General features: G+C 46.1%; 1 protein-coding gene across 1 annotated transcript; it reads left to right on the plus strand.

Moving 5' to 3' along the window:
• Positions 1-12,996: 12,996 nt before the first annotated feature.
• On the plus strand, positions 12,997-13,927 carry LOC138647363 (histone H1.10-like). Its single transcript, XM_069736316.1, has one exon. It carries the CDS (start codon positions 13,052-13,054, stop codon positions 13,601-13,603), a length of 552 nt encoding a protein of 183 aa, XP_069592417.1. The 5' UTR covers positions 12,997-13,051; the 3' UTR covers positions 13,604-13,927.
• Positions 13,928-17,111: the final 3,184 nt, after the last annotated feature.

A 17,111-nucleotide genomic window follows, 5' to 3' on the forward strand; every position in this document is an offset into this window, starting at 1 on the left:
TAAAATGTTAAAAAAACAGACAATGTGATTTTCTGGATTTTTTTTTCTCAGTTTGTCTCCCATAGTTGAGGTCTACCTATGATGTAAATTACAGACGCCTCTCATCTTTTTAAGTGGTGGAACTTGCACTATTGCTGACTGACTAAATACTTTTTTGCCCCACTGTATATACCGGGACGGGAGACATGTATACCGGGACGGGGGACATGTATACCGGGACGGGGGACATGTATACCGGGATGGGAGACATGTATACCGGGATGGGGGACATGTATACCGGGATGGGGGACATGTATACCGGGATGGGGGACATGTATACCGGGATGGGGGACATGTATACCGGGATGGGAGACATATATACCGGGATGGGAGACATATATACCGGGATGGGGGACATATATACCGGGATGGGAGACATATATACCGGGATGGGAGACATATATACCGGGATGGGGACATGTATACCGGGATGGGGGACATGTATACCGGGATGGGGGACATGTATACCGGGATGGGGGACATGTATACCGGGATGGGGGACATGTATACCGGGATGGGAGACATGTATACCGGGATGGGAGACATGTATACCGGGATCGGGGACATGTATACCGGGATGGGGGACATATATATCAGGAGGGGAGACATATATACCAGGATGGGAGACATACAGTGGGGCAAAAAAGTATTTAGTCAGTCAGCAATAGTGCAAGTTCCACCACTTAAAAAGATGAGAGGCGTCTGTAATTTACATCATAGGTAGACCTCAACTATGGGAGACAAACTGAGAAAAAAAAATCCAGAAAATCACATTGTCTGTTTTTTTAACATTTTATTTGCATATTATGGTGGAAAATAAGTATTTGGTCAGAAACAAAATTTCATCTCAATACTTTGTAATATATCCTTTGTTGGCAATGACAGAGGTCAAACGTTTTCTGTAAGTCTTCACAAGGTTGCCACACACTGTTGTTGGTATGTTGGCCCATTCCTCCATGCAGATCTCCTCTAGAGCAGTGATGTTTTTGGCTTTTCGCTTGGCAACACGGACTTTCAACTCCCTCCAAAGGTTTTCTATAGGGTTGAGATCTGGAGACTGGCTAGGCCACTCCAGGACCTTGAAATGCTTCTTACGAAGCCACTCCTTCGTTGCCCTGGCGGTGTGCTTTGGATCATTGTCATGTTGAAAGACCCAGCCACGTTTCATCTTCAATGTCCTTGCTGATGGAAGGAGGTTTGCACTCAAAATCTCACGATACATGGCCCCATTCATTCTTTCATGTACCCGGATCAGTCGTCCTGGCCCCTTTGCAGAGAATCAGCCCCAAAGCATGATGTTTCCACCACCATGCTTTACAGTAGGTATGGTGTTTGATGGATGCAACTCAGTATTCTTTTTCCTCCAAACACAAGTTGTGTTTCTACCAAACAGTTCCAGTTTGGTTTCATCAGACCATAGGACATTCTCCCAAAACTCCTCTGGATCATCCAAATGCTCTCTAGCAAACTTCAGACGGGCCCGGACATGTACTGGCTTAAGCAGTGGGACACGTCTGGCACTGCAGGATCTGAGTCCATGGTGGCGTAGTGTGTTACTTATGGTAGGCCTTGTTACATTGGTCCCAGCTCTCTGCAGTTCATTCACTAGGTCCCCCCGCGTGGTTCTGGGATTTTTGCTCACCGTTCTTGTGATCATTCTGACCCCACGGGGTGGGATTTTGCGTGGAGCCCCAGATCGAGGGAGATTATCAGTGGTCTTGTATGTCTTCCATTTTCTAATTATTGCTCCCACTGTTGATTTCTTCACTCCAAGCTGGTTGGCTATTGCAGATTCAGTCTTCCCAGCCTGGTGCAGGGCTACAATTTTGTTTCTGGTGTCCTTTGACAGCTCTTTTATCTTCACCATAGTGGAGTTTGGAGTCAGACTGTTTGAGGGTGTGCACAGGTGTCTTTTTATACTGATAACAAGTTTAAACAGGTGCCATTACTACAGGTAATGAGTGGAGGAAAAAGGAGACTCTTTAAGAAGAAGTTACATGTCTGTGAGAGAAAGAAATCTTGATTGTTTGTTTCTGACCAAATACTTATTTTCCACCATAATATGCAAATAAAATGTTAAAAAAACAGACAATGTGATTTTCTGGATTTTTTTTTTCTCAGTTTGTCTCCCATAGTTGAGGTCTACCTATGATGTAAATTACAGACGCCTCTCATCTTTTTAAGTGGTGGAACTTGCACTATTGCTGACTGACTAAATACTTTTTTGCCCCACTGTATATACCAGGATTGGAAACATATATATCAGGATGGGGATATATATATCAGGATGGGAGACATATTCTCCCTGCTGGGAGAAGAAGAGAGAGCAGTGGAGATAGCAGCGCGGTATGTGAGCGAATGTCATAGACTGCGAGAAAGAGAACTATGATGCCATGGGCTATAGCCCCCACCCTGGATCTGCCCCCATCCACCTCCCCTATGCCATGGACTATAGCCCCCACCCTGGATCTGCCCCCATCCACCTCCCCTATGCCATGGACTTTAGCCCCTACCCTGGATCTGCCCCCATCCACCTCCCCTATGCCATGGACTATAGCCCCCACCCTGGATCTGCCCCCATCCACCTCCCCTATGCCATGGACTATAGCCCCTACCCTGGATCTGCCCCCATCCACCTCCCCTATGCCATGGACTTTAGCCCCCACCCTGGATCTGCCCCCATCCACCTCCCCTATGCCATGGACTATAGCCCCTACCCTGGATCTGCCCCCATCCACCTCCCCTATGCCATGGACTATAGCCCCCACCCTGGATCTGCCCCCATCCACCTCCCCTATGCCATGGACTATAGCCCCTACACTGGATCTGCCCCCATCCACCTTCCCTACAGCTCCTACCCAACATCCCCACAGTCCCTATCCCTATTGCCTTTATACACTTGCTTTGGCAAAACTGATGTGTATCTGGTCCTGCCAATAAAGCTTCTTTGAATTTTAAATCATATATACCAGGATTGGAAACATATATATCAGGATGGGCATATATATATATATATATATATCAGGATGGGAGACATATATCAGCATGGGAGACATATATATCAGGATGGGGGACATATGTATCGGGGTGGGAGACATATATACCAGGATGGGGGACATATATATCAGGATGGGAGACATGTATACCAGGATGGGGGACATATATATCAGGATGGGAGACATATATATCAGGATGGGGGACATATATACCAGGAAGGGGGACATATATATCAGGATGGGGGACATATATATCAGGATGGGAGACATATATACCAGGATGGGGGACATATATACCAGGAAGGGGGACATATATACCAGGATGGGGGACATATATACCAGGAAGGGGGACATATATATCAGAATGGGAGACATATATTAGGATGGGAGTGTGTCAGCAGTTCCTGCAAGATGAAGGCATTGAAGCTATGGACTGGCCCGCCCGTTCCCCAGACCTAAATCCGATTGAGCACATCTGGGACATCATGTCTCGCACCATCCACAAGCGTCACGTTGCACCACAGACTGTCCAGGAGTCGGCGGATGCTTTAGTCCAGGTCTGGTAGGAGATCCCTCAGGAGACCATCCACCGCCTCATCAGGAGCATGCTCAGGCGTTGTACAGTAGGGAGGTCATACAGGCACGTGGAGGCCACACACACTACTGAGCATCTTTTCATGAGGCATTTCCACTGAAGTTGGATCGGCCTGTAATTTGATTTTCCACTTTGATTTTGAGCATCATTCCAAATCCAGACCTTCGTGGGATTTTCATTTTGAATTACATAATTGTTATGTTTTATTGTTCTGAACACATTCCACTATGCAATGAATAAAAATTTGCAACTGGAATATTTCATTCAGAGATATCTAGGATGAGGGATTTTAATGTTCCCTTTATTTTTTTGAGCAGTGTATATATCAGGATGGGAGACATATATAATATATGTCATTTAAGCAGCGATTAGGGGAAGGCAGCTGCCTAGGGCCCCCACTCACCCAGGGGCCCTCAGCTAGTGGAACATCATGCAGCCGCTATGGGGCCCCTGTGAGGCAGGGGGCCTACCTGCCTCCAGTGCTGACTCCCCCGCCGCCGCATTGAACTATACCGGCGTCTGCCGCTACAGTTCAAAGCAATGATGGAGGAGAGAACATCAGCTGACGCTCCCTCTCCCATCATTCCCCGCTCTACCTCTGACAATGCGGGTGCGCGATGACATCATCGCACACTGTGTGCCAGGCAGTGCAGCTGCCAAGACAGGAGCAGGGAGCAGCACGGCGTGGACACGAGGAGAGGTGAGGAGTTGTTTTTTTTTACTATAACAGTGAATACTGGACTGTGGGGCCACTCTCGGGGGGATGCGGGCTGTGTTATATACTACGTGGTTGCTATATACTACATGGCTGTGTTATATACTACGTGGCTGTGTTATATACTACATGGCTGTGCTATATGCTACGTGGGCTGTGCTATATGCTACATGGGCTGTGCTATATGCTACATGGGCTGTGCTATATACTATGTGGGCTGTGCTATATACTACGTGGTTGTGCTATATGCTACATGGGCTGTGCTATATACTACTTGGCTGTGCTATATACAACTTGTCTATGCTATATACTACGTGGCCTTGCTATATACTATGTGGCTGTTCTATATACTACGTGGCTGTGCTATATACTATGTGGCTGTGCTATATACTATGTGGCTGTGCTATATACTACATGGCTGGGCTATATACTATGTGGCTGTGCTATACACTACGTGGGCTGTGGTATATGCTACGTGGGCTATGCTATATGCTACATGGGCTGTGCTATATACTACTAGGCTGTGCTATATACTACTTTGCTGTGCTATATATGATGTTGTTGTGCTATATACTATGTGGTTGTGCTATATGCTGCATGGGCTGTGCTATATACTACTTGGCTGTGCTCTATACTTGGCTGTGCTATACACTATGTGGGCTGTGCAATATGCTACGTGGGCTGTTATATACTACATGGCTATGCTATATGCTACGTGGATGTGCTATATGCTATGTGGCTGTGTTATGTACTACTTGGCTGTGCTATATACTATGTGGGCTATGCTATATACGATGTGGTTGTGCTATATACTACGTGGCTGTGCTATATACTACGTGGCTGTGCTATATACTACGTGGCTGTGATATACATTATGTGGGCTGTTATGTGCCATGTGGGCTATGCTATATACTAATTGGCTGTGCTATATACTACGTGGGCTGTGCTATATACTATGTGGCTGTGCTATATGCTACATGGGCGGTGCTATATACTGCTTGGCTGTGCTATATACTACTTGGCTGTGCTATATACTACTTGGCTGTGCTATATACTATGTGGCTGTGCTATATACTACGTGACTGTGCTATACACTATGTGGCTGTGCTATATACTATGTGGCAGTGCTATATACTATGTGGCAGTGCTATATACTATGTGGCTGTGCTATACACTACGTGGCTGTGCTATACACTATGTGGGCTGTGCTATACACTACGTGGGCTGTGCTATATACTACATGGCTATGCTATATGCTACGTGGGCTGTGCTATATGCTACATGGGCTGTGCTATATACTACTTGGCTGTGCTATATACTACGTGGGCTGTGCTACATACTACGTGGCTGTGCTATATGCTACATGGGCTGTGCTATATACTACTTGGCTATGCTATATACTACGTGGGCTGTGCTATATACTACATGGCTGTGCTATATGCTGCATGGACTGTGCTATATACTATTTGGCTGTACTATATACTATCTGGGCTGTGCTATATACTACGTGGCTGTGCTATATGCTACATGGGCTGTGCTATATACTTGGCTGTGCTACATACAACGTGGTTGTGCTATATACTTCATGGCTGTGCTACATACTATGTGGCTGTGCTATATACAACCTGGCTGTGCTATATACTATGTGGCTGTGCTATATACTACGTGGCTGTGCTATATACTACATGGCTGTGCTATATACTATGTGGCTGTGCTATACACTACATGGGCTGTGTTATATGCTACATGGGCTGTGCTATATACTACATGGCTGTGCTATATGCTACATGGGCTGTGCTATATACTACTTGGCTGTGCTACATACTACTTGGCTGTGCTATATACGATGTGGTTGTGCTATATACGATGTGGCTGTGCTATATGCTACATGGGCTGTGCTATATACTACTTGGCTGTGCTATATATGACGTGGTTGTGCTATATGCTACGTGGCTGTGCTATATACTACGTGGCTGTGCTGTACACTACGTGGGCTGTGCTATATGCTATGTGGGCTGTTATATGCTACGTGGGCTGTTATATTCTACATGACTGTGCTATATGCTACGTGTATGTGCTATATGCTGCGTGGCTGTGTTATATACTATGTGGCTGTATTATATACTACTTGGCTGTGCTATATACTATGTGGGCTGTGCTATATATGACATGGTTGTGCTATATTCGACGTGGCTGTTATATATTACTTGGCTGTGCTATATACGATGTGGTTGTGCTATATACTACGTGGCTGTGCTATATACTACTTGGCTGTGCTATATACTACGTGGCTGTGCTATATGCTACATGGGCTGTGCTATATGCTACATGGGCTGTGCTATATACTACTTGGCTGTGCTATATACTACGTGGCTGTGCTATATACTACGTGGCTGTGCTATAAGCTACATGGGCTGTGCTATATACTACTTGGCTGTGCTATATACAACTTGGCTGTGCTATATACTATGTGGCTGTGCTCTATACTACGTGGGCTGTGCTATAAACTACATGGCTGTGCTATTTACAACGTGGCTGTGCTGTATACTATGTGGCTGTGCTATATACTACGTGGCTGTGCTATACACTATGTGGCTGTGCTATACACTATGTGGCTGTGCTATATACTATGTGGCAGTGCTATATACTATGTGCCTGTGCTATATACTACGTAGCTGTGCTTTACACTATGTGGGCTGTGCTATATACTACATGGCTGTACTACGTGGCTGTGCTATACACTATGTGGGCTGTGCTATATACTACATGGCTGTACTACGTGGCTGTGCTATACACTACGTGAGCTGTTATATGCTACGTGGGCTGTGCTATATACTACATGGGTGCGCTATATGCTACGTGGGCTGTGCTATATGCTACATGGGCTGTGCTATATACTACTTGGCTGTGCTACATACTACGTGGACTGTGCTATATACTACGTGTCTGTGTTATATGCTACATGGGCTGTGCTATATACTACTTGGCTGTGCTATATACTACTTGGCTGTGCTATATACTATGTGGCTGTGCTATATGCTACATGGGCTGTGCTATATACTACTTGGGTGTGCTACATACTACGTGGACTGTGCTATATACTACGTGTCTGTTATATGCTACATGGGCTGTGCTATATACTACTTGGCTGTGCTATATACTACTTGGCTGTGCTCTATACAACGTGGGCTGTTATATACTACGTGAGCTGTGTTATATACTACGTGGGCTGTGTTATATACGTCGCTGTGCTGTATACTATGTGGGCTGTGCTCTATACTACATGGGCTGTGCTATATACTACGTGGCTGTGCTATTTATGACGTGGCTGTGCTATATACTATGTGGCTGTGCTATACACTACGTGGCTGTGCTATATACTATGTGGCAGTGCTATATACTACGTGGCTGTGCTATATACTACGTGGCTGCTATACACTACGTGGACTGTGCTATATAATACATGGCGGTACTACATGGCTGTGCTATACACTACGTGGGCTGTTATATGATACTTGAGCTGTGCTATATACTACATGGCTGTGTTATATACTACATGGGCTGTGCTATATACTATGTGGCTGTGCTATACACTACGTGGCTGTGCTATATACTATGTGGCTGTGCTATATACTATGTGGGCTGTGCTATATACTACGTGGGCTGTGTTATATACTACGTGGGCTGAGATATATACATGGCTGTGCTTTATTCTTCGTGGGCTGTGCTATGTATTACGTGGGCTGTGTTATATACTACGTGGCTGTGCTATTACTATGTGGGCTGTGTTATATGCTACGTTGGCTGTGTTATATACTTTGTGGCTGTGCTATATACTATGTGGGCTGTGTTATATGCTACGTAGCTGTGCTATATACTACGTGAGCTGTTATATACTACGTGGGCTGTGCTATATACTACATCAGCTGTTATATACTAAGTGGCTGTGCTATATACCACGTTGGGTGTGCTATATACTACGTGACTGTTATATACTACGCGGGCTACATCCATACACCAGTGCCGGAGACAGGCCATACTTTGTGGGTGGAGTTAGTGCACAATTTGTATGGCCCCCGAAGGATGGTATAAATAACCAAACGGCCCTTGGCAGAAAGAAGGTTCCTCACCCCTACTGTATATAGTGGGCTATGTGGGGGCTCACACTGTATATAGTGGGCTATGTGGGGGCTCATACTGTATATAGTGGTCTATGTGGGGGCTCACACTGTATATAGTGGTCTATGTGGGGGCTCACACTGTATATAGTGGTCTATGTGGGGGCTCATACTGTATATAGTGGGCTATGTGGGGGCTCATACTGTATATAGTGGGCTATGTGGGGGCTCATACTGTATATAGTGGGCTATGTGGGGGCTTACACTGTATATAGTGGGCTATGTGGGGGCTCACACTGTATATAGTGGGCTATGTGGGGGCTCACACTGTATATAGTGGGCTATGTGGGGGCTCACACTGTATATAGTGGGCTATGTGGGGGCTCATACTGTATATAGTGGGCTATGTGGGGGCTCATACTGTATATAGTGGGCTATGTGGGGGCTCACACTATATATAGTGGGCTATGTGGGGACTCATACTGTATAGTGGGCTATGTGGGGGCTCATACTGTATATAGTGGGCTGTGTGGGGGCTCATACTGTATATAGTGGGCTATGTGGGGGCTCATACTGTATATAGTGGGCTATGTGGGGGCTCACACTGTATATAGTGGGCTATGTGGGTCTCACACTGTATATAGTGGGCTATGTGGGGACTCACACTGTATATAGTGGGCTATGTGGGGGCTCATACTGTATACAGTGGGCTATGTGGGGGCTCATACTGTATATAGTGGGCTATGTGGGGGCTCACACTGTATATAGAGGGGCTATGTGGGGGCTCATACTGTATATAGGGGGCTATGCAGGGGTTTCACTGTATATAGAGGCTATGTGGGGTTCCCTCTGTACCAGTCTGTCATTGTTAGTCTTGTTTACTGTAAGTGATATTTGTATTTTGATGTAACCCCTTCTCATGTACAGCACCATGGAATTAATGGTGCTATATAAATAAATAATAATAATAATATGTGGGGTTAATACTGTACATAGGAGGCTATGTGGGGGCTCATACTGTATTTAGTGGGATGTGTAGGGGCCCACACTGTAAATAGGGGGCTATGTGGGACTCATACTTTATAAAGAAGGGCTATGTGGGGGCTTGTACTGTATATAGTGGGCTATGTGGGGGCTCATACTGTATATAGTGGTCTATGTGGGGGCTCATACTGTATACAGGAGGGTATAGGGGGCTCATACTGTATACAGGAGGGTATATGGGGCTCATACTGTATATAGGGGGCTACGTAGGGGCTTCACTGTATATAGAGGCTATATGGGGTTAATACTGTATATAGGAGGCTATGTAGGATCTCATACTGTATTTAGCAGGATATGTGGGGGCCCACACTGTAAATAGGGGACTATGTGGGACTCATACTGCTTATAGGATATTTGGGGGCTCATACTGTACATAGTGGCTGTGTGGGGGCTAATGTATACAGTGAGGCAATGTGGGGATCATACTGTATTTAGGGAGGCTATGTGGAGGCTTACACTGTATATAGGGGCTCATACTATATATTTGAAGCTACAGTATGTGGGGGCTCATATTGCATATAGGAGGCTCATACTGTATACAGAAGGCTATGTGGGGGTTCATACGATATATAGGGGACTAGGTGAGTCCCATACTGTATATAGGACTTATGCTGCACGACCAGCTCTATCCTCACCTACTGTATCCTCACCCATCCCTTGTAGATTGTGAGCCCTCGCGGGCAGGGTCCTCTCTCCTCCTGTACCAGTTATTACTTGTATTGTTCAAGATTATTGTACTTGTTTTAAGTAAAGCTCCATGGAATAAATGGTGCTATAATAATAGTAATATGATATTATTATTATTATTAATAATTTCCACCTAGCTTTAAAATCTATATATAATCGTCTAAGGGGTACTTCCGTCTTTCTGTCTGTCCTTCTGTCTGTCCTGGATATTCATTGGTCGCGGCCTCTGTCTGTCAAGGAATCCAAGTCGCTGATTGGTCTCGCCAGCTGCCTGTCATGGCTGCCGCGACCAATCAGCGACGGCCACAGTCCGATTAGTCCTTCCCTAGTCTCCTGCAATCAGCGCCCGGCGCCCGCTCCATATTCCCCGCAGTCACTGCTCACACAGGGTTAATGCCAACGGTAACGGAACGCGTTATGCCGAGGGTAACTCACTCCGTTACCGCCGCTATTAACCCTGTGTGACCAAGTTTTTACTATTGATGCTGCCTATTCAGCGTCAACAGTAAAAATATCTAATGTTAAAAATAATTTAAAAAATAAAAAATCATCATATACTCACCGTCCACCGCCTTTCCCGCTCCTGGCTACGCTCCGGTGACCGCTCCATGTAAGCGGCAGCTTCCGGTGGCAAGAATGGTATGGGAGAAGGACCTGCCATGACGTCACGGTCATGTGACCGAACTACAAGGGGCCCTCGGAAGGTGAGTATATGTTTATCTTTTAACCTGTGACATACGTAACTGGGCAATATACTATGTGGCTGGGCAATATACTACGTGGCTGGGCAATATACTACGTGACTGGGCAATATACTACGTGACTGGGCAATATACTACATGACTGGGCAATATACTACGTGGCTGGGCAATATACTACATGACTGGGCAATATACTACGTGGCTGGGCAATATACTACGTGGCTGGGCAATATACTACGTGGCTGGGCAATATACTACATGACTGGGCAATATACTACGTGACTGGGCAATATACTACGTGGCTGGGCAATATACTACATGACTGGGCAATATACTACATGACTGGGCAATATACTACGTGGCTGGGCAATATACTACATGGCTGGGCAATATACTACGTGGCTGGGCAATATACTACGTGGCTGGGCAATATACTACGTGGCTGGGCAATAAACTACGTGGCTGGGCAATATACTACGTGACTGTGCAATATACTATGTCACTGGGCAATATACTACGTGACTGGGCAATATACTACGTGGCTGGGCAATATACTACGTGGCTGGGCAATATACTACGTGGCTGGGCAATATACTACGTGACTGGGCAATATACTACGTGGCTGGGCAATATACTACGTGGCTGGGCAATATACTACGTGGCTGGGCAATATACTACGTGGCTGGGCAATAAACTACGTGACTGGGCAATATACTACGTGGCTGGGCAATATACTACGTGGCTGGGCAATATACTACATGACTGGGCAATATACTACGTGACTGTGCAATATACTTCGTGACTGGGCAATATACTACGTGGCTGGGCAATATACTACGTGGCTGGGCAATATACTACGTGGCTGGGCAATATACTACATGACTGGGCAATATACTACGTGACTGTGCAATATACTTCGTGACTGGGCAATATACTACGTGACTGTGCAATATACTTCGTGGCTGGGCAATATACTTCGTGACTGGGCAATATACTATGTGGCTGGGCAATATACTACGTGGCTGGGCAATATACTACGTGGCTGGGCAATAAACTACGTGGCTGGGCAATATACTATGTGGCAGGGCGATATACTACGTGGACATGCATATTCTAGAATACCCAATGTGTTAGAATCGGGCCACCATCTAGTAATATATATATATATATATGTAACTTGTAATAGAAAATGCATTTTGCAGCAGGTAGCTCCGCTCAGTCACCTGTCATTATCACAGATGTAGCAGAGGTGAGTTTGGCATTTGTTTCATCTCATAGTGATTCTAGAACATATTATCTGTGGTTTTACATAGGACTGCAGGTAAATCTGCTACATTATATCAGTAAGTTACTGTCGTGTCCAAAACAAACTAATAAACGACAAATTCATACAAGAACAATTTGCACATCTCAGGATTTTACATAGGACTGCAAGAAATCTACACTGAAAGCCTTAGTGACTATACACAGCGATGGGTGACACACTCGGCTCTGCTACATCTGTGTTCCCAGCTCATTCCTGTAGTTTGGTAATTTCCCCCAGATCCTTCTCCCCAGACAGGGTGGGTGTGTGCCAGGACCCCCCACATATAAAGTGCCAGCATGTGATCGTCGGTGCCAAGTTCAGGACCCCCCTCCAGCTGCAGATCACGTGGGGGGCGCTCTGTGTTACTTGCACCAAATTACCCCCCCTCTATCTCCAGCCCGGCTGAGCGCAGACCCCCCGAATAAATCTCCATCTGTCCCCTGAAACCTCCTCTTCTTGTCCAGACTCTGACCCCTCCGGATCGCCCCCGGTAAATCCCCGTAAATCGCCCCCCAGTAGCATGCCTCCCCACCGCTAGGGCTCCGGCGGGCCGGGGATGCACTGATCAATCCGGGGATTTCAGGGTTAATAAAGCCGAAATCGGCGTCGGTTTCCGTGCAGGTCGGCAGAGGGGGGTCCTGGGTGCAGGATGCACCGGAGATCCCGGTCCTGGACGGTCCCGGTTTGCAGAAAATGGCGCAGAATTGAGCGGGAAGAAACACAAGTTGTGGGGAAGTGGCGCTGGGAGCTGTTGTTGTTCTCAACGTGGTCCGCTCCCTACGTATAAAGGAGGCGGGGAAGGGGGGCCGGGGATCAGTGTGATCGGCAGCAGCGGAGAGATCGCAGAATAATGGCGCAGCAAGAAGTCGCACCGGCAACCCCCAGCAAAAAAGCCAAAGCGGCAGCCGGGGGCAGCGCCAAGAAGTCCGGCGGCAAAAAGAAGAACCAGCCGGGCAGGTACAGCCAACTGGTGGTGGACACCATCCGCAAACTGGGCGAGAGGAACGGCTCCTCCCTGGCCAAGATCTACGGCGAGGCCAAGAACGTGTCCTGGTTCGACCAGCAGAACGGCCGCACCTACCTGAAGTACTCGGTGAAGGCGCTGGTGCAGAACGACACCCTGCTGCAGGTGAAGGGGGTCGGGGCCAACGGCTCCTTCCGCCTCAACAAGAAGAAGCTGGAGGTGCTGGCGGTGCCCCGGAGGAAGACCCCCAAACCGGCAGCGGCGGCCAAGAAGCCGGCGGCTGCCGCCAAGAAGCCGGCGGCTCCGAAGAAGAGCCCCAAGAAGGCGAAGCCGGCCCCCAAAAAGAGCAGCAAGAGCCCCAAAAAGGCGACCGGCAGCCGGGCCGGCAAGGCGAAGAAGGCGAGCAAGCCCAAAGGGCTGAAGGCCAAGAAATCCTAGACTTTCCGAGGAAGGCGAGAAACCCCAGAATGTCCGGACCCCTCCCTCCTTCCCCCGCGTTCTATTTGTTTATCTTTCCGGATGAACTTGATACTTTGTTGCTATTTTTTTTTTCCTCTTGACGCTTTCGGTCCAGAGACTGAGACCTAGCGCTTCTTCTCCTGTGCAGGGTGTAAAGGGTTAACCCTGCTGACACTTTATTTTTCTTTTAAGAGTTTGACTTATTATCGTTTGCATGTGACACAACTTTTTGTTCTACGGTTTGTAGAATGTTTGCTTATTATTTTTTATATAATTTTTTAATAAAACCACAAATGATGAGGATTTTGGGTTTGTTTGTTTTTTTGCTGGTTTCTTATGGGTATGTGTTCACGTTCAGGATTGCATCAGTATTTGGTCAGTATTGTACATCATTATTTGTAAGCCAAAATCGGGAGTGGAACAATTAGAGGAAAAGTATAATAGAAACATATGCACCACTTCTGTATTTATCACCCACTCCTGGTTTTGGCTACAAATACTGATGGAAAATCCTGATGCAATCCTGAACGTGGACACATACCCTTATTATAGTTGGGTAGGGGGTAGTTGAGACACGTTTAAAGCCAGGTCCGTATTGAATCCGTACTTTACATCAGTATTTGTAAGCAAAAATCAGGAGTAGAACAATCTGGAAAAGTATAATAGAAGCATATCAGCACTTAAGTATTTATCACCCACTCCTGGCTTACAAATTCTGATTATAAAATACAGAAGGTTCTAATCTTACCAGATTTGGGAAAACTACAACTCCCAGCATTTCCTTTGCAGTGTGGGAGTTGGTGTTTTATCCCAGGTCTTGTGTTCTGGTCAATAAATGTGCAGGTTTCCTCATGTTGGGGAGTGCAGAATATCCGGAAATTACTGGGTGTAGCATTGGGACAATTAATGTATTTTCAAGGGTTTGTGTTGTATAACACAATTCTGCAGTAACCGTTATTGCAGCTTCTGAATATTCCCCTTCCCCCTTCAGCAGGGCTGGCACTGAGCACAGGGAGGATTTGCCTTGTGAATCCTTATAAAGCACAAATCCTGCACTGGGGGATTCAGAAGTCTACAGTCAGTGACTGCAAACTTCTCACTTTAGACCAAACAACCCTTTTAAGTTCTTTTAGTTTCATCTCTTTGTAACCATTATATTGGAGGAAACAGTATTTATTTTTTTTTAAAATGAGGTTTTCACTTTTTTAAAAACAAATGGAGATAAATCCTTTCCCATAAGGTTAAAAAAAAAGTCTCCAGTTCTCTAAAGCTGTGTGCACGTTCTGGATTTTTTTTGTGCTAAAAATGCTTAAAATACACATACATACGCATTCCGCAATTTTTGTACATATGTTGTGTTTTATTCTGTGAAAATGGCACAGCATGTTCATTAATTTTGCGGATTTCCCACTATATTATTGCATCCCAAAACATCCTAAAAAAAAAAAAAACAAAACGTGAGAAATACGCAAAAAAAAACAAAAAACGCATGCGGACTTCTCGCAGAAAATGTCCAGTTTTGTTCAGGAAATTTCTGCACGAAATCCTGACGTGTGCACGTAGCCTAAGTGTGAAGTCACGTCTTGCACACGGCTGCAGCCAATCGCTTTGCTGATGTAGAGGGCATGAACTCTTGTGCTCAGTGACTAGCTGCAGCGGTGGAAGATCCCAGAGATGACAGAGGGTGAGAACTTCTTGGCATTGTGTACACAAAGTATTTTTTTGTTTTCAGGCAGATTGCAATAATAATGCTGAAAGTGCACCATTAAAAAAAAAAAATTATTGCACAGTAATGTCAAATCCAATTTGCTGGTGCAAGTTCTATTTTGTGTCATTTCTTTTAACCACTTACGGTATGGAATCCATGACGTGGTTAACAGAAGAGACACATTCGTCTTAGAGGAAGCCGCCCTCTCGCTGTAAGTGACCGTATACTGTATGCATGGAAGTCTGCTTCATCTGGCATCTTCAAAAGTGTGTTTTACATGGACCCCCCCACCCGATTAGTTGCAGCGCCCCACACATGTGAGGTCGCTTCATACAAGTTAACTGTAAGGCCGGGGTCACACTATCAGTATTTCGTCAGTATTTGGTCTGTATTTTACATCAGTATTTGTAGCCAAAACCTGGAGTGGGTGATAAATACAGAAGTGGGGCATATGTTCCTATTATACTTTTCCTCTGATTGTTCCACTCCTGGTTTTGACTACAAATACTGATGTAAAATACTGACCGAATACTTAACAAATACTGATAGTGTGACCCCAGCCTAAGAGGTGGGCTCCAGTCCAGGTGTCACCGATTACTGACGTCACCAATGGATCAGGTCCTGTGAATTGATTTGGACCAACTAGTTGGCACTTTGCTAAAAGTTGAAAACCCCTTTAACTACAATCTACGGGGCTGTGGTGCCCCTGTGCATTGTATACACACCTGGTCCCCAATCTAAATGCAATGAGCTGCAGTATAGGGCACATGTATTGTAGGGGTCTCTTCAGTGGCGTAACTTCAAACTCATAGGCCCTGATGCGAAAGCTCCAACCGGGCCCCCAAATATTTTAAATCTTTAATAGCAATAGTCTTTTTCTATAGGCCAAAGGGACTTTTGGGGCCCCCTAGGCTCCAGGGCCCGGGGGCGATTGCAACCCCTGCACCTGTTGTAGTTATGCCCCTGGGTCTCTTGCTGTGCTGGTACAGTAAAAGGCCATGTGCTGGGCATCAATGTTTAGTTAGATGGTGTCTGATCCTCCAAACCTCCCAGTGATCAAGATAATGATGGGGGTGATAGTACTTCTCGCTAACGATTCAGTATCTACTACATCTGATGCAGGGTCTGAGAGTGAGGGGACAGGAGCCAAGAGGATCCCTTTATCGTGCCCCCTGATCTGGAGTGATGGAAACCCACCATGATCTTCTACTACTTTATGACCCGCAGGGGTCTGGCCTCTGGACCCCCACTAATTCTTTCAGCTTATTTACTGCAGAGCAGCACTCATAGTTCTGCAGGAGACGGCTTCACACACTGTGATTGCAACGTCGGGCACCATAACGGGGGCTACAGCGCAAAACGAGGTCTCTTGAACCAGAAAACGCATAACCGTTGTTTTAGTTCGTTAGCAGGTGCTACAAACGGCCTCTTTTTTGGAGCCTTCCTTCCCTGGCACGCTGCCTGATTCGTGGCGTCATCAAGCAAGAAAATAGAAAAACACAAGACGGTTAAATGTCGGTTTTTGGTTTCTTTGTAAACATGAATTGTGACGTAGAGCAGAACTATAAGGACGCCATGACAGCCGCCCAGTGGGAGTAGTAGTCGTGCAGTGGCTGGAGAGCACTAATCCAGGGGGATCATGTCCCCAGACACCTCAGGGGCTGTAGACGACACATTGTATTTTGTGGACCCTTCATCCTCCTTCTGGTGCACAGTCGTTACATTGGGGCACAGCTGAGTTTTCTATTTATAATGGGGGCCCCAAAGTGTCATAAATGC

This window comes from Ranitomeya imitator, chromosome 8 (assembly GCF_032444005.1).
Source record: "Ranitomeya imitator isolate aRanImi1 chromosome 8, aRanImi1.pri, whole genome shotgun sequence".
Taxonomy (NCBI): Eukaryota; Metazoa; Chordata; class Amphibia; order Anura; family Dendrobatidae; genus Ranitomeya; species Ranitomeya imitator.